This window comes from Kogia breviceps, chromosome 12 (assembly GCF_026419965.1).
Source record: "Kogia breviceps isolate mKogBre1 chromosome 12, mKogBre1 haplotype 1, whole genome shotgun sequence".
In the NCBI taxonomy this organism is placed as follows: domain Eukaryota; kingdom Metazoa; phylum Chordata; class Mammalia; order Artiodactyla; family Physeteridae; genus Kogia; species Kogia breviceps.
In genome coordinates, this window is record NC_081321.1 from 41,809,721 (window position 1) to 41,827,857 (window position 18,137).

The following is an 18,137-nucleotide window of genomic DNA, read 5'->3' on the forward strand; positions in this document are numbered from 1 at the left end:
TGTCCAGGCTAAGGAAAAGACAGTATCTCTTCAGCTAGTGTGAGACCAGATGCACCATCACTCTTTCCCCTCTGCTAGTCACCAGCATCGTAAACTCTTGGTACCCAAAGGGGCCCTCAGGGCTGCCACCAGCATCCTTAACAATGCCCCCCTCACCCGTTGTCTGTATCCATCCCCACCCTTTCCTCCCTCTTGGAGATGGAGGTGTCCCTCACTGTGCTCAGAGCCAGGCCCGCCACCTGCACTCTGAACTCTATCCCCTCAGAACCTTGTTGCATCAAGGACCATCTCTCTCTGGTCCTGCTCCCCCCAGTCCCATCCCTGGAGGGACTTTTCCCCTCTACCTGTATCCCTGCTCAAGGGCTTTTCTACTTTAAAAAAAGCAAGGAAGAAAGGAGGGAAAGGAGGAAGGGAGGAAGAGAGGGAAGGAGGGAGGGAAATTATCCTTGACCCTTGACCCCTCTCTCTCCTCTTCCCAAAAAAAGAGGCCATGTTCGTTCTCATTTTTCACCTCATCCTACCTACTCCCACCTCAGCCACCAGCCACGGAAATTTAAAACCACCCGTGATCAACTAAGAGCCGAATTTGGTAGACCTTTTCAAGCTTTCTCTTATCTGACCTCCCTGCAATATTGGACTGGACGCTACTGACTCATTCCTGAATCCTCTTTATCTACCCACCACTTGTATCCATAGCCCTTAATCTTTTTGGTGGGCCATGTACACTTTTGAGACTCTAAGGCACAATCACAGATTGCCAGCATCTCTCATATGCCTCAAGGGATTCATGGACTCAGGAAACCATCACAGAGGCCAGATTAAGAGCCTCGGCCTTGAAAGTTAGTATCCCTGGGATGGTGCCTCAACCTCTTCTGAACAATCCCATCCACTCCCAGGGATGATGGCTCCTGGACCCACATCTCCCAACTCTCAGGAGAGTTTCAGACCCATGTTTCCAATTGCCACCTGGATGTCTCACCCAAGTCACAAAGTCAGTAGGTTCCAAACTGAAGTCCTTGTCTAACACCACCCTCCTGGCCTTTCTTCCTCTCATAATCCTTATCTGGTGGACAGCCTCACTGCCTCCAAAGCAAGAAAACTAGGAGTCACCTGAAGTCCCGGGGATGGTACTATAACCTGCCTCACATGGTTGTTATGAGCCTAAATAATATGATATGTGTAAAGCACATGGATATTGCAATTGAAAACACAATATCATTAACAATCAGACTTAAAACATAAAATACCTTCCAATCAAACAAAACATGTGCAAGATTTGTGTGCTGAAAACCACAAAACATTAATGAAAGAAATTAAAGAAGATCTAGAATGGTGAGATATACAAAGTTCATGGATTTAATGCAGTCCCAATCAAAATTCCAGTAAGCTTTTATTTAGAGATTGACAAACTGATTCTAAAAATTTATTTAAAAAAAACAAAGGGCCTAGACTAGCCACAACAATTTTGAAAAAGAAGAAGAAAGTTGGAGAACTCACACTACCTGGTTTCAAGACTTACCATAAAGCTATAGTAATCAAGACAGTGGGGTATTAACATAAGGATAGAAATATACATCAGTGGAACATAAAAGCCCAGAAATAGACTCACACAATGGTACCAAGGTAAATCATTGCAGAAAAGATAGTCTTTTCAACAAATAGTGCTGGAACAATTGGACATCCGTATGCAAAAAAAAAAAAAAAAAAAAAAATTAACCTCAACTCATACTTCATTTCATAGACAAGAATCAACTCAAAACAAAAAACCTAAAAATAAACAACTTCTAGAAGAAAACATAAGAAAAAAAACGTAGTGATCTTAGGTTAGGTAAAGATTTCTTAGAACACACACACACACACACACACACACACACACACACACACACACATAAACCATTAAAGAAAAATTTGACAATGGAATTTTACCAAAATTTAAAATTTCATCTATTCTTTTCTTTCTTTCTTTTTTTTTTTTTCTTGCGGTACACGGGCCTCTCACTGTTGTGGCCTCTCTCGTTGCGGGGCACAGGCTCCGGATGCACAGGCTCAGCGGCCATGGCTCACAGGCCCAGCCGCTCCGCGGCATGTGGGATCTTCCCGGACCAGGGCACAAACCCGTGTTCCCTGCATCGGCAGGCAGACTCTCAACCACTGCGCCACCAGGGAAGCCCTGTCATCTATTCTAATGACACTGTTAAGAAAATACAAAAGTAGGGACTTCCCTGGTGGCACAGGGAATCCTGTGCCTGCCAATGCAGGGGACACAGATTCAAGCCCTGGTCCACGAAAATCCCACATGCCATGGAGCACCTAAGCCCGTGTGCCACAATTACTGAGCCTGCGCTCTAGAGCCCAAGACCCACAACTACTGAAGCCCGCACGCCTAGAACCCATGCTCCTCAACAAGAGCAGCCAACGCAATGAGACGCCCACATACCACAAAGAAGAGTAGCACCCACTCGCCACAACTAGAGAAAGCCCGCACCCAGCAAAGAAAACCCAACGCAGCCAAAAAAGAAATTTATAAAAAAAAGAAAGAAAATACAAAAATAAGCCACAGATTGGGAGAAAATATTTGCCAAACACATTAACTCAAATGAATCTTAGGCCAAAATGTAAAGTCTAAAACCATAGGCCCCTGCCCGGGCCGCGCTCACTGAAAGTCAGGAGACCGGCCCATGAGCTGTGGCCTTCAGGCCCAGGTCACAAAGTGGGCCCTGCGGGACCTGCTGCGGTCCCACCCGAGTGTTAGTTCTTGATTGCGCAACCTTGAAATAGTCTGCTGTCAAGGAAAAAAACTACCATGGCTTCCAGTTCTTTGACAAAACCTCAGATGTGGGACTTCCCTGGTGGCACAGTGGTTAAGAATCCGCCTGCCAATGCAGGGGACACGAGCCCGGGTCCGGGAAGATCCCACATGCCACGGAGCAACTAAGCCCGTGCGCCACAACTACTGAGCTGCACTCTACAGCCCGCGAGCCACAACTACTGAGCCCACGTTCCGCAACTGCTGAAGCCCACATGCCTAGAGGCTGTGCTCCACAACAAGAGAAGCCACCGCAATGAGAAGCCCACGCACCAGAACAAAGAGTAGCCCCTACTCGCCACAACTATAGAGAGCCCACATGCAGCAAAGAAGACCCAATTGCAGCCAAAAAAAAAAAAAAAAAAAACCTCAGATGCATGGCCTTCTGGCCAAGCGTCTGCAATTTCATATTGTTGGAGCACTCGTTGTCTCCTTGGGAGTTGCAGCTTTCTATAAGTTTGCTGTGGCTGAACCAAGAAAGAAGGCATAGGCAAATTTCTACAGAAACTATGATTCCATAAAAGATTTTGCACAGATGAGGAAGGCTGGTATCTTTCAGAGTGCAAAGTGATTTTGGAATATAAAGAATTTCTTTGGGTTGAGTTCCATGGAAATTTGTCACTTACCTGTGTTCCTGAACTATGAACTACTAATATCTGGGCTAAGGAATCGTTTCTCAGGATAAATAAATGATTAACAAATTTTTTTTAAAAACCCAAATCTAAAACCATAAATCTTGGGCTTCCCTGGTGGCGCAGTGGTTGAGAATCCGCCTGCCGATGCAGGGGATACGGGTTCGTGCCCCGGTCCGGGAAGATCCCACATGCCGCGGAGCGGCTGGGCCCGTGAGCCATGGCCACTGAGCCTGCGCATCCGGAGCCTGTGCCCCGCAACGGGAGAGGCCACAACAGTGAGAGGCCCGCATACCAAAAAAAAAAAAAAAAAAAAAAAAACATTTAAAACCATAAATCTTCTAGAAGAAAACAGAAAAAAATCTTTGTGACTTTCACATAAGCAAAGATTTCTCAAATACAGCACCAGGGCATGATCCTTAAAGTAAAAACTTGATAAAATGGACTTCTTCAAAATCAATAGCTTCTCCACAAGAGACAACATTAAGAAAATGGAAAGACAGCTACAGACTGGAAGAAAATAGTTGTAAATCACAAATAGTATGAAAAACTTTAGATATATTTTTTAAAACTCTCAAAAATAAATAATAAAAAAGACAACCCAATATTTTTTAAATTTAATTTTTTTTTATTGAAGTATAGTGTATTTACAATGTTGTGCCAGTCTCTGCTATACAGCAAAGCGACTCAATAGAGACATTCTTTTTTTATATATCCTTTTCCATCATGGTTTATCACAGGAGATTGAAAATAATTCCCTGTGCTATACAGTAGGACCTTGTTTGTCCATCCTATATGTAATAGTTTATATCTGCTAATCCGACACTCAGTCCTTCCCTCCTCCAGCCCCTACCCCCCTGGCAACCACAAGTCTGTTCTCTATGTCTGTGAGCCTGTTTCTGTTTTGTAAATAGGTTCATTTTGCCATATTTTAGATTCCACGTATAAGTGATATCATACAGTATTTGTCTTTCTCTTTCTGACTTACTTCACTCAGTATGATAACCTCTAGTTTCATCCATGTTGCTGCAAATGGCATTATTTCGTTCTTTTTTATGGCTGAGTAGTATTCCATGTGCATATGTACCACATCTTTATCCATTCATCTGTTGATGGACGTTTAGGTTGTTTCCATGTTTTGGCTATTGTGAACAGTGCTGCTATGAACATAGGGGTGCATGTCTTTTTGAATTACAGTTTTGTCTGGTTATATGCCCAGGAGTGGGATTGCTGGATCATATGGTAGTTCTATTTTTAGTTTTCTGAGGAACCTCCACACTGTTTTCCATTGTGGCTGCACCAACTTACATTCCCATCAACAGTGCAGGAGGGTTCCCTTTTCTCCACACCCTCTCCAGCATTTGTTATTTGTAGACTTTTTAATGATGGCCATTCTGACCAGTGTGAGGTGGTACCTCATTGTAGTTTTGATTTGCATTTCTCTAATAATTAGTGATGTTGAGCATCTTTTCATATGCCTACTGGCTATCTGTATGTCTTCTTTGGAGAAATGTCTATTAAGGTCTTCTGTCCATTTTTTGATTGGGTTTTTTTTTTTTTTTTTTTGAGCTGTTTGTATATTTTGGAGATTAAGCCCTTGTCTGTCTTATCATTTGCAAATGTTTTCTCCCATTCTGTAGGTTGCCTTTTCATTTTTTTATGGACAATCCAATATTTTTTAATGGGCAAAAGATTTGCACTGACACTTCATCAAAGAAGAGATACAGATGGCAACAAAAGCACATAAAAAAGATGCTCAACATCATTAGTCATCACGAAAATACAAATTAAAACCACAATGAGGGCTTCCCTGGTGGCGCAGTGGTTGAGAATCCGCCTGCCGATGCAGGAGACACGGGTTCGTGCCCTGGTCCGGGAAGATCCCACATGCTGCGGAGCAACTGAGCCCGTGAGCCATGGCCGCTGGGCCTGCGCGTCCGGAGCCTGTGCTCCACAACGGGAGAGGCCACAACAGTGAGAGGCCCGCATACCGCAAAAAAAAAAAATGAGATATTACTATGCACCCACCAGTAAAGCTATAATTTTAAAAAAGAAAAACAATAGAAAGTGCTGGTGAGGGTGCAGAGAAATTGGAACCCTCATACATTACTGGTGGGAATGCAAAATGGTACAGTTACTTTAAAAAACAGTTTGAACACAATATTATAAATTAACTAAACTTCAATTGAAAAAAATACTTTGGCAGTTTCTTATAAAGTTAAACATATACTTATCATACAACACACCATCCCATTCCTAGCTATTTTATCCAAGAGAAATGAAAACTTATGTCCACACAAAGAATTGTGCACAAATATTTATAACACCTTTATTCATAATTACTAAAAACTGGAAACAACTCAAATATCCACATACTGGTGAATGAATAAACTAATTGTGGTACAGCCATACAGTAGAATACTACACAGCAATAAAGAGGAACAAACTGCTGATACATGCAATAACATGGGTGAAACACAAAAGCATTATGCTAAGTGAAAGAAGTCAGAGACAAAAGATTACATACTCTATGATTCAACTTATGTGGCATTCTGAAAAAGGAAAAATCATTGGGGCAAATTGTTGGTCGCCAGAGCTGGGGGTGGGTGAGGGAGATTTACTATGAAGGAATGCAATAGGACTTTCTGAGGTGATTAAATATTTTATATCTTGATTTATGGTGGCAGGTCTACAACTGTATCCTTCTGTCCAAACTCATTGAACCGTATCCCTGAAAAGAGTGAACATTTCTCTATGCAAATTGTATCTCAATAAATCTGAATTTTTTAAAAGAAAAAAAAATGCAGGAAGATCCAGCCTTACATCTAATAAGCTTGATTTCTTTGGGAATTCCCCAGCAGTCCAGTGGTTAGGAGACCACTCTTTCACCACCAAGGGTACAGGTTCAACCCTTGGTCTGGGAACTAAGATCCCGCAAGCTGCACAGCGCAGCCAAAAAAAATATTTTAATAAAAAAAGACTTCTTGGGCTTCCCTGGTGGCGTAGTGGTTGAGAGTCTGCCTGCCGATGCAGGGGACACGGGTTCGTGCCCTGGTCTGGGAAGATCCCACATGCCGCGGAGCGGCTGGGCCCGTGAGCCATGGCCACTGAGCCTGTGCGTCTGGAGCCTGTGCTCCGCAACGGGAGAGGCCACAACAGTGAGAGGCCCGCGTAACGCAAAAAAAAAAAAGATTTCTTTGAAAGCTCCAACTGAGGACAATATCCAGTGACGGGCAGGAGATACATATCTGAAACTCAGAGGAGGGGACTCTGTTGGATACTGTAACAGATCACAACACCGTTCTATCTGTAAAGACTTCTCCTTGACCCCCTTGTCTCTCTAACAAGTTCTTGTTCATTTTTTTGAAGCTCTGCCAGAGCATTCCCTCCTTCTTGAGGTTCTTCACAATCCCAACCCTTCCACCTAAAATGTGAGTTCCGCAAGAACAACAACCTTATCTGGCTTTTCTTTGCTGTATCCCCAGAGCCCAGAACATGGCTGGCACATAGCAGCTGCCTTACAAATTGTTAATGAATGGATGAATTATTCCCTCCTCTGATACTACTTTAGAACTTTTCATAGCACCTACCACACTGTATTTTTTTGGTCCAGTTATCTGTCCCCTCTAATAATCATCTCCTTGATTATTATTGTTTATTTGTATTTATCTCTGTATCCCCAGCTCACTGTAGAACTGAACCAAACTGAGAGACTTGAACCTCCATGCTGATGATGATTGCAGCAGAAGAAGGCAGGGGAGCACCTGCTATGCTCCAGGCCCTATCATGCACATTTAATTCCCGCAACAACAGATGAGGAAACTGTAGCTCAGAGAAGCTTAGTAACTTGGGCACCCAACTTGAACGAGGTCACTCAGCAGGCAAACAACAGAGCTAGAACACAAACTCAGATCTGCCTGACTCCAAAATCTATGCTCTTTTCCTATCCTTTCTTTTCCTTAAGATCCTTAACTCCAGGATTTTCAGCCACCCTTAAATGATATCATCTGCTCTGACCCCAAACTCCGACAATCCCCTCTCTGACATGCCACATCTCGTGCTCCCTTGTTTTCTAGACTGCACCTGCCATCCATCATGTCAGCTCCCAAGCCCTGAACTCCTTTTCCTCTGAGGTCTTCTGGTTGTCTTTGCTTTCCCACTCAACCCACCCCAAGAATCTATTTCAACAATGTTGTAAATCTAGATTCCTTTGCTTCTGAGTTTCCACCACTCCCTCCCGCTTAACTCTCAGCAAGAGATTCCCCCAGGATACAGATTTTTATGTAGCTGGTCTCATCATGGAGCCATGTGTGACCTTCACTGGGACCTCAGAACCATTCACAGAGCCTCATGCACCATGGGTAGACCATGTTATTTCATCACGCATGCCACAGGCTCTTCTGCCTCTGTCCTGCTCTTCCCATTGGTAGAGAGGCAGAAGCATGTAGAGGTTACGTATGACAGATCCCAGGTCTGCCTCCTACTAGTACTAGCCCTCTTCAGGTTTCCACTGAAATGTCACTTCCCCTAGGCTCTTAGGCTGGGTTAGCAGTTGCTGCTATGGGCTTCCACTGTGCCCTGGACTTGCCCTGGCCCAGCACCAACCTCACTCCATTGTCATTGTTTGTTTAATCACTGATCAGCCTGGCTAAACAGTACCATCCTGAGGTCACCTTCCATCAACCTTGCTACCTACAACAGGGTATTACCCCATTTTCTCCTTTCCTTCCCTGACAAACCTTTTTTTTTAATTTTTAATTTTTTTTTTTTTTTTTTTTTTTTTGCTGTGCCATGCGGCTTTCAGGATGTTAGCTCCCCAACCGGGGATCGAACCCATGCTCCCAGCAGTGGAAGCATGGAGTCCTAACCACTGGACCACCAGGAAATTCCCTAAACTTTTTTTTTTTAACTTTTTTTTTTTTTTTTTTTTGGCCACAACACACGGCTTGTGGGATCTTAGCAAGGACTGAACCCGGACCCTCGGCAGTGAGAGCGCAGGGTCCTAACCACTGGACTGCAAAGGCATTCCCCCAAACTTCGTAAAAGAAAAGTTTACATCCTGCTTCCACTTAGCACTAACCACTTACCCCTTGGCCTTTCAGCATCTGGCTTTGGTCTCCATCACTTTACTGGAAGTGCTCTGCTTGTCCTCAGCCTCTTTGATCTCTGTGTGTATCTGCCCCTCCTTGAAACTTCTTTTCCTTGGCTTTCATGACAGCCCTCTCTCCTGGTCTCTTTTGGGAGCTGGCAGGAGTCTGGACCTCCTCTCCTTTCTCCTCTCTTTTCCCTCTGTCTCTTCCTCCTCTTCTTGCCTTGAGTCCCTCTATGCAGATTCTACCCACTTTTTTTGTCTGATCTTTTTCCTTAGGCCATCTCATCCACACCAGGGTTTCCCCCAGATCCTCTAGGGGGATGGCTCCAGACAGGGCTACCACATCTGCCTGTGCAGGTCGGTCAGTGCACAAGGGCATCAGGCCAAGGAGACAAGGAGGAGGCTGACTTTGTCCAGTTTTTGCAAAGGCCCCGAGGCTAGCCTTGGCTCCACAAGCTGCATTCCATACCCCATGCCTCATACTCCTCTCAAGCTGTAGCCTTGCCTGTCTAGCTGCTCACAGGACAGTCTCCCTAGACATTGCTAGTAGATCTGCCTAGTTCAAAGCCAAAAGGAGAGAGACTGGTAGAGATGTGACCATTGATAGGATGATTTTTTTTTTTTTTTGCGGTATGCGGGCCTCTCACTGTTGTGGCCTCTCCGTTGCGGAGCACAGGCGCCGGACGCGCAGGCTCAGCGGCCACGGCTCACAGGCCCAGCCGCTCTGCGGCATGTGGGATCCTCCCGGACCGGGGCATGAACCCGTGTCCCCTGCATCGGCAGGCGGACTCTCAACCACTGCGCCACCAGGGAAGCCCAATAGGATGATTTTGAGATGGCTTTTCAGCCACTCTACTTTTCCATTTCACCCCCTTTTCCATAGACTCAGTTTTAGCTGCCCCTTCCCCGTGCCCAAATTGAAAGTAAAGAAATAGTGATGAGGAGGGGGCAGAAGGCTAGAGGGTAGTGAGAGCAAAATAAGGGATCTGGGAAGAAAAAGAGTAGATGGGGGCAAACCAGACAAGAGAGGAAATGAACTGATTTCTTCAGCTGTCAAAGCCCTTCCAGGCATATTGTCTCATTTGATTCTCATGAAAGCTCTCGGAGTAGATATAACTATTATCCTTATTCTACAGCTGAGGAGACCAAGGCAAGTAAATTTGCCCAAGATCACCCAGCCAGCAGTGGGACCTTGAACCCAGGTCTTTGGACACCACGTGCCACACTCATCCCTGTGCACCACACACCTCTTGGCAGATTGGAAAGAGGTGATGGGCTGGGGGGTGGCATTGAGGTACCGGGGTTGTACCAGAGGAGGGACCAGGAGCACCAGGGTCAGAAGGGGGAAGGGGAAGGGGTCATGAGAATAGGAGAGGCCACCCCTGGTGGGTGAGAGCTGGCTTTGCCAGAGGAGACTGCAGGGGTCCCCAGGGAGCTGAGGGGACTCTGGAAGGGCCAGATTTCCTGGAATCCTCTCTGAGCTTTATCGCTGGAGATTCCTGGGCAGCTACATGCTCCTCATGATCTTTCCTTCCTTTATCCCTGGAAAATAACCCAGGATACAAACCCAGCTGAAGCAATGATATAAGAGTACCAGAGCATTCCTTGACCTTCCCAACTGTGGGGGAAAAGGCCTGGCCCGAACCCTCAGAACCCTTCCCTCAGTCTACACTGGACAGGCAGGTCCAGGGTTTCCAAATGGGGCAGGGACACTTCCAGAGACATTCCCAAAAGTCTTGAAGGAGTCAGACTGGGCCTTGCTCCCAACCCAGCTGCCACCCCCAACATCCCACCTGCCTCCACAGCCTACCTAACCACACCCCTCGGCCCCCCTTTTCATTAATTGTTTAAATCAAAATCACTTATGGAGCTCCCGCTACATGCCAGACTCAGGGCTGAGCAAGAGGAATGCCCACGCAGCCCCAGACTCCTTTCCCTCGGGTCTCGCCCCGTTCCTCCCTCTGTGTGTTCTCTTCCTTGGAGGCTCTGCCCCTAATTCAGTAGCCCTTAGGGTCCTCCTGTGGGAGGCCCACTGGCACGCTGGGCCCTTCACTGAGAGGAGCTGAGGGGAGCCTCCCAGGCCAACCTCTCACCTCCTTGCTGCCCCCTACTGTCCCCACCAAAAAGACCTCTGACTGCCCCCAAGACACTCACACCTTTGGAAGGTCCTTTCTGGAGTCGTTCTCAGTCCTTCAATCCTTGGAGACGGTGATGAGAATCCGACTCCCGCCCCCCGCCCCCTGCTGTCTGGTCTATAGACGCCAACCATCATACTTCAGTTACTATTCTAAACAACCCGCTCCTCGGGGTTGGGTACAAAATTTACAGACTAAATGATAAAGCAAAGCCTAAAGGGCTCCAGGCCCCCATGATCCCCCAATCCCTTAATCTCCCCACTATCTAGTTCTCCCAGGGCTGTGGCTCCAGCTCTCCAAGGGAGAGTGTAGGGAGGGGGAGGAAAGAGCTGACCCGCCCCCTCTTATCGGGGTCATCTCGGAGTTTACTCAGTAGTTAAACCTGTCTCTCAGGTTCCCAGCTCCCCCTCAGCAGGACACCGGAACACAGGGCAGGATGGGGGTGGGGGACCATTTCCCCTCCTTCAGGACCCCCCTCTGCTGAGCTCCTTTACTCGACTCGCCTGCTCATCTGTCTTTGTTCCGGCCTCTCACCGGGACCCTTCCTGCTCCTCCTACTCCAGGGACCGGCCTCACCATCACCCATCCCACCACCACCCCAGAGCCCCAGTGCTGGGAACCTGGGGGCCCGAAACTCCCCCCTCACACCCCCTCCCCAGCTCTCCCAGGGGCTCTCGGAAGAGTGAAAAGGCCCTGAACCACAGAGGAATCTGCATGTGGTGGAAAAGGGCAGGCTGGTGCTGGAAACCTGAGGTCGTATTTGCCCCGATGCTGCAAGAGGTCAGGAATGTGCCACTAACATCAGCTATGGGAGATAAGACCTGGCTGGCAGCTCTCCTCCTCCAGCCCCCAGACAGTGCCTCCTTCCCCAGGCCCCACAATGTCCCAAGCAGTTGGAGTGGGGCAGGAGTCAGAGAAAGACCTGGAAAGGAGTTTAGATAAGAATCTTTAGATCTGGGCCTGATCCCTGTTGGAATTCAAAGTCCCCCAGGGGTGTTAAGCGACTTAGAAAGAGTCCTTATATCATGGGGACATCTTTACAATTACACTGACCCCCTCACAGCTGCCCTCTTGGAGATTTACTCCCCAGTAAGTAATTAGCATTTGTTTAGTGAATAAGTGAGTAATAATTAACATTTATATCCATTACCACCCAAGGAGATAGACTGGACAGGCTTTCTTCTCCTTTTACCAGTGAAGAAACTGAAGTGCAGAGTTAAGTGATTTCCCTCAGGTCACGAAGCTGGCAAAGTCCCCAAATCGGCTGACTTCAAGCTTAGCAAAAACAGCAAAGGCAACACATCACATATGTAACCTCTACACCTTATTGTGCAATTCGGCACAACATGACAATTCTGGAACTTCATGGCGGAATGTGAAGGTGAAAGCAGGAGAAACCCCTTTGACTGGCTGGCACTTCTAAGCTCCCAGAAATCTTCCATGCAAAACTAGTGGGCATTCATTTGTATGCTAATTTGCATCCCATTTGCCTTTTGACCTTCAGCAGGCCCTGACCCTCCCCTGGCCAGCTCCCACCCTGTCCTGCTCCTAGCCAGCTCCCTTTGGGTGCTGAGGGGCTTTCCCCACCAGAAGGTGCCAGGCGTGGGATGATCCAGGGCCAAGCCCCTCATCTGAGCAGTGCCTCCCCTCTGTCTGGTCCATTGACCTAGTTACTCCTAGGGCCCCTCCTCTTCCCATTCCTCCTCTCCCATCTGCCTTCACCTCTTCAGTTCAGCTGGCAGCTCGATAAGAATCGATAGGTCCTCCCCAGAGCAAAGAGCACAGACAGGTGTGTAAAGCCAGGCCCTGCCAGACAACTGAGCTGCTGGTGGCAACAGACTTGAAGGCCCAGTACCTCAGGATTCCTCCAGCTCATTCAGCAGGGGGTCACCTTCCAGCTTCAGGGGTGAAGGGAGCAGGGGGAACTTCCCTACATCCATCCTTCTCACCCATATCCTGACATAAGCTTCCTGGAGGGGGCAGCCCCCTGGGGACAGGCTTGGGATCCAGAGAGCCTTTGGAGGAGAGGTAGGGGAAGGATGGGGCCTGCAGAAAAGTCCTAGTAAGGAGGGAGAAAGGGCTGGCCACCAGTGCTGAGTCTCAGCCAGAATGTTTGGAGGTGTGCGTGTCTACCCTCTCAGGCCCCATAACAAATGGGACACATGACAGTCTCCATGAGGGATTATTGGTCTCTTTCCACTGCTGGTCTCCCAGCAACTAGAACAGGGCCTGATGCACAGTAGGTGCCCAACAAATATTTGTCGAACTGTAAGTGCTCAGAAATATTTGTTTACCCAAGGGTGTGAGTAAGGCTGATACGCAGGTGTGTAGAAGTGAGGACTCCTGTTCAAACCACAAAGTGCTCTGGGAAGGCCAGGCCTCCGTGGCAGTGGGCTGAGGGATGGGGAGGGGTTGGGAAGGTTCAGAGTGAACACAATTGGTGAGTAAGCGGGTCTGTGGGTAATTGACAATACACGTGGATAGGATAGGGGCTGAGCGTGTGCTAGGGAACAAGTGCAGGAGGGCACGATTGGGAACCAAGTGTGTGGGGGGGTCTAGTGTAAACCAGCACAATTGAGGCTCAGAATCGCTTTTCTCTTCCTCTTCTCCAGCCCCCAACTTTTCTTCCCCAGGACTCCTAGGGCTCCGGGATTCCCCAAGATGCCCCCTGCAGGTGGGAACTTGGGCTGCAGCTGAGGACAACGACGGAGACTCACACCCGACTCCAACACTCATCCCCCAAATTCTCAACCAGGCCTGTACCTCTCCTACCTGGGGGACGGAGGGTACCATGACGTCATTTCCTGCCCTGAAGTCCCAGCTGCCAGAGCCAACTTCACCTGCTGCCCACGACTGTCCCGGCCCCACTCACCGCCACCCTGGGCGCTGGAGGGTGACCTTGGCAGGGCGGTGCTGAGGGGGCGGGGAAAGGCTGGGGAGGGTCAGGAACCGGAGGCGCGGAGTTCCCGCGGTCCACCTGTGGCGCAGGCTTCCGCGCTTCCGCGGCGACTCTGGTGGCGGAGGCGGGGCCTGTCGGGGGGCGGGTTCCCACCGGGCGGGAGGCGGGTTCCCACCCACCCCCTCCCTGAGAGTTATAACTTGAGTTGTGGACCTCACACATTCCACAGTCCAGCACCTGAGTCCTGGCCTCGCTCTTCCCTCGCGGAACAAACATGAGCTTCAGCGCCCACTCCACCTTATCCAGCTACCGGTCCGTGGGCTCCGTGCAGCCACCTGGCCACCGGGTCCGACCGGCCAGCAGCGCTGCCAGCGTCTATGCAGGCGCTGGGGGCTCCGGCTCCCGGATCTCCGTGTCCCGCTCCACCAGCGTCCGGGGCGGCTGGGGGTCCGGGAACCTGGGCGCCGGGATGGCCGGGGGTCTGGTGGGTGTAGGGGGCATCCAGGGCGAGAAGGAGACCATGCAAGACCTGAATGACCGCCTGGCCTCCTACCTGGAGAGGGTGAGGAGCCTGGAGGCTGATAATAGGAGACTGGAGAGCAAAATCCGGGAACACCTGGAGAAGAAGGGACCCCAGGTCAGAGACTGGGGGCACTACTTGAAGACCATCGAGGACCTGAGGGCTCAGGTAAGGGGGCATGGAGGGAGCAGTCCCAACTCCCAGCCACGTTTGACCCTCCAGTTTTCCACTCCCCTCTTCCTCCCCCTCCGCCAAGGATAGGAATTTTAGTAGGGTGGGTTGCATGCACTCCTTCCCCCTGTCTATCTCCCGCCCCGCCCCCAACTCCACCCGCAGAGGGTTAGGAATGCCCCGAATTTCCGTAGACATCGCCCCTGGTCACAAGGACCCCAAGGGTGGTGAATGGGCACAGGAGGGCCCTTCCCCAGGACAGAGTGGGAAGAGGAGGGGGGAGCTTCGCAGAGGAGTCGACAGCATAGAGCATAGAGGGAGGTGAAACAAGGCCCATAAAGAGGGCCCAGACACTCTGGCTTCTGGTGGAGAGGGGACAATTGGAGGGGTTAAGCGGATGTGGCTAAGGCTGAGTCATCTGGGAGTAAACAGGAGGCCTACCGGTGGGGCAGGGGGATGCTGAGAAGGTGCACTAGGGAAAATGCTGGGAGGGGACCAGAGAGAGGACGTTTTAGTAACTGCTCACTTCTGGGCTGGCCAGCCAGCAGAGGCCTAGAAGGAAGGGCTGCAGGAGACTGGGAACGCTGGGATTTGAGACTCCAGGAAAGGAGGGAACAGTATGAGGGGACACGGGTAGAAGGGGATAGGTATACAAGGAAAGCCTCTGGTTATTCCAGGGACTGGGAAGGATTTTTCACTGAGACACATAGCACCCTCCACACACTCAGCCCACCCCATCACTGACTTCCCATTCATGGAGCAACCTCTCTCTACAATCCCCCCAGATTTTTGCAAGTTCTGTGGACAATGCCCGCATCGTTCTGCAGATTGATAATGCCCGTCTTGCTGCTGATGACTTCAGAGTCAAGTAAGGCTGGGGGCTAGGAAGCTGGGGTCCGTTAGGGGGATCTTGTTCAGCTGTGGGTAGAGCTGGGTGGATGAGAGTAAGGCTCCATCGATTTATTCTTCATGTAACCCAGTGTAAGAACACTGTCCCCCAGGCGCCAGGAACGGTGCTCAGAGGATTACTGCCTGATTCCTGAATCACGTGGCTGGTTTGCAGTGGGCATGGGGCTGCTCTTAGTAGGTGGTGTGGGTTGAGAAGATTCAGGATCAGAGACGGGGCCCTTCCAATCACCTCCACTCCCACAGGTATGAGACAGAGCTGGCCATGCGCCAGTCTGTGGAGAGTGACATCCACGGGCTTCGCAAGGTCATTGATGACACCAATGTCAGCCGGCTGCAGCTGGAGACTGAGATCGAGACTCTCAAGGAGGAGCTGCTGTTCATGAAGAAGAACCACGAGGAGGCAAGCAGGGGACCTTGGCCAAGCCAGGAACCAAGGGACCAAGATGAGTCTGGGCTGGGAACTAGATGGAGCAGGCCACCTGCAAGACGCCTGGCAGGGGAGTTTAGAACTACCAGCCTGAGTGCTTCTTCATCAGACTGTTGCCACGCTCGGTGGGTCACCTGAATTAGAGTGTGATGAGGTCAAAAGGACATGGGTGAGAGGATGAGATGAGGACCACTGTGGAAACAGCTAGCAGTAGAAGTGAGACCTGATGGAGGAGGTGAGGGAGGAAGGTACAAGGCACAGATTTGTAGATGGAGGGACAGGGTGAAGGGAGGAGAGAGAAACCACCACGTGTGAGTGACAAGCATGGCGTTGACAGCTGGCATTTTACCCATCTGGAGTAGAAGGCCCAGAACTGGCAATGCCCAGAGAGCAAAGTCAAGAGATTCCCCTGTTCTGTTCTCCAACTGATCCTGTAGGCCTCCTGGAAGAGGCAGCAGTCACAGATGAAGAGGCTTCCTGGAGCTCTGACCCTGAGCACCTCCTCACTTTTGTCCCTTTCTCCTTTAGGAAGTAAAGGGTCTACAAAACCAGATTGCCAACTCTGGGTTGACCGTGGAGTTGGATGCCCCCAAAGCTCAGGACCTCAGCAAGATCATGGCAGACATCCGGGCCCAGTATGACGAGCTGGCTCAGAAGAACCGAGAGGAGCTGGACAAGTACTGGTCCCAGCAGGTACACGAGGGAGAGGGATGGATGCCAGGCTAAGCACAAGAGGCACGAGGGTGCGGGAGGGAGGCCAACAGAGGAGGGACCTGAGGACCATATCCCCCCCGCAGATTGAGGAGAGCACCACAGTGGTCACCTCGCAGACCGCTGAGATAGGAGCTGCTGAGATGACACTCACGGAGCTGAGACGCACCGTCCAGTCCCTGGAGATCGACCTGGACTCCATGAGAAATCTGGTGAGAGCCCTCAGTGCCTTTCGCTCAGAAAGAGTTGTTTCTCGCTGTATTTCCCACTGCTCCTACTCACTACCCTAGTACCTGGCCAACAGTAGGCACTTCGAGTTTCAGAGAGGGCTGAAAGCTGCAGAGACTCTCCCTCCACCCTGTCTCACCCGACCCTCTCCCTGTGCCCCTGCAGAAGGCCAGCTTGGAGAACAGCCTGAGGGAAGTGGAGGCCCGCTATGCCATGCAGATGGAGCAGCTCAAAAGGGCCCTCCTGCACCTGGAGTTGGAGCTGGCCCAGACCCGGGCAGAGGGGCAACGCCAGACCCAGGAGTACGAGGCCCTGCTGAACATCAAGGTCAAGCTGGAGGCTGAGATCAACACCTACCGCCGCCTGCTGGAAGATGGGGAGGACTTCAAGTGAGTGGGGCTCTCCTCCTACATGTATAAGCTGGGGTCAAGCTACCACTTCTCCCCAAAGCCTGAGCTTTGGTAAGCCCCCCATATGCCTGTTCATTGGTACCCACTGAGCACTGGGCTGGTGCTCTGTGCGTGCCCCGAGAAGAGAATAGACTAAATATTGCTCCTAGCCATTCTTGGAGCACAGGTGGAATTTGGCCTTCAGTTTTCCTCTTATAGAGGAAGCAGTGAAGGGGAACTTGGACGTGCAGGCAGGGATCGGGAGACTTCTTTTCTCCACTTTCTTTGTTTCTCTTTTCTCTGCGGTGCGGTTTATAACTGGGGCTTTGTCTTCTGTTACAGTCTTGGTGACGCCGTGGACAGCAGCAACTCCATGCAAACCATCCAGAAGACCACCACCCTCAGGCTCATGGATGGCAAAGTGGTGTCTGAGACCTCAGACACCAAAGTTCTGAGGCATTGAGTTAGCAGAACAGCTCCCTCAGGCTGTTCCGCCCTGGGGAGCAGGAGGCCAATAAAAATTGAGACATTACTGCATATCACTTTGTGTCTTCCGTGGCTGATTTCATACTGCGAGCGTACGAATGCCCTGACTCCATAGTCCTATCTCTCTGATCAGGCAAAAATCACCTCTGAGCCCAGAGGTTTCATACAGGGTGGGGAGTGGGCAGAGGAAGGGTCTGGGTTCTTGGAAACACCTTCTCAGAGAAAAAGAAGGGAGCCACTAGATGGGATGGGCCAATGGCAGTGGGGAAAATTACAATAGAATTGTGAATCTTAACCTTAAAGAGAACTGATCATAAAGCCCCCACCTGACATGTGCTCCTTAGTAGAAATCTGAGCCTGAGGAGGAAGTGGAGCCTAGGAGAGAGGGCAAAGGAAAGGGGAAGAGGCGAGACCAGAGTACAACTGGCCCTCCCCATCCCTGCCACCCTGCATCCATGACCCACGGCCCAGTGCTTCTCTCCACACACCCTTCCCACACTCGGCCCCAAATCAATGGTCCCCTATGCTCTGCTCATTCACTTAATTGAGAATGGGATATGATTTTTAGAGTACTACAGGTCTGTCTAGAATTGGAGTAAATGCAATCATGGCAGGTGAAGGACTGGTCTACACCAGTGGTTCCCATCTAAGTAAGTGGTGCCCTTAAGTAACCATCCACTTGGGTAATAATGAACACTTCCAGTTCTGTGCGTGTGTGTGTGTGTGTGTGTG

General features: G+C 49.9%; 2 protein-coding genes across 7 annotated transcripts in view; one reads left to right on the top strand and one right to left on the bottom strand.

Moving 5' to 3' along the window:
• The window catches only part of KRT8 (keratin 8), a 34,696-nt gene extending 23,721 nt beyond the window's left edge, over positions 1-10,975 (bottom strand). The window contains exon 1 of one of the 4 annotated variants that reach the window (XM_067009353.1): positions 10,687-10,975. The gene's annotated coding sequence lies outside the window, so the exon portion shown is untranslated. Of the gene's footprint in view, positions 1-10,684 lie in introns of all 4 variants that reach the window. The other 3 variants (XM_067009351.1, XM_067009349.1, XM_067009350.1) reach the window with 3 other exon arrangements.
• A 2,026-nt stretch (positions 10,976-13,001) lies between these two features.
• KRT18 (keratin 18) lies at positions 13,002-17,458 on the top strand. Of its 3 annotated transcripts, XM_067009355.1 has the most exons (9): positions 13,011-13,105; positions 13,278-13,339; positions 13,421-14,252; positions 15,041-15,123; positions 15,408-15,564; positions 16,120-16,284; positions 16,389-16,514; positions 16,696-16,919; positions 17,262-17,458. In XM_067009355.1, exons 3-9 carry the CDS (start codon positions 13,839-13,841, stop codon positions 17,380-17,382), a joined length of 1,290 nt encoding a protein of 429 aa, XP_066865456.1. In that variant the 5' UTR covers positions 13,011-13,105; positions 13,278-13,339; positions 13,421-13,838; the 3' UTR covers positions 17,383-17,458. The 3 variants fall into 3 exon arrangements, with proteins under 3 accessions (XP_058938124.1, XP_066865456.1, XP_066865455.1); XM_059082141.2 differs by having other exon boundaries at positions 13,002-13,105; positions 13,299-14,252; XM_067009354.1 differs by having other exon boundaries at positions 13,278-14,252.
• The last annotated feature ends 679 nt before the right edge of the window (positions 17,459-18,137 follow it).

Coding starts and splice junctions, on each gene's coding strand:
- KRT18 (XM_059082141.2), top strand. CDS start 13,839: ATGAGCTTCAGCGCCCACTCCACCTTATCCAGCTACCGGTCCGTGGGC. Junction 16,285..16,388: donor ACAAGTACTGGTCCCAGCAG/GTACACGAGGGA, acceptor TCCCCCCCGCAG/ATTGAGGAGAGCACCACAGT. Junction 16,515..16,695: donor TGGACTCCATGAGAAATCTG/GTGAGAGCCCTC, acceptor GTGCCCCTGCAG/AAGGCCAGCTTGGAGAACAG.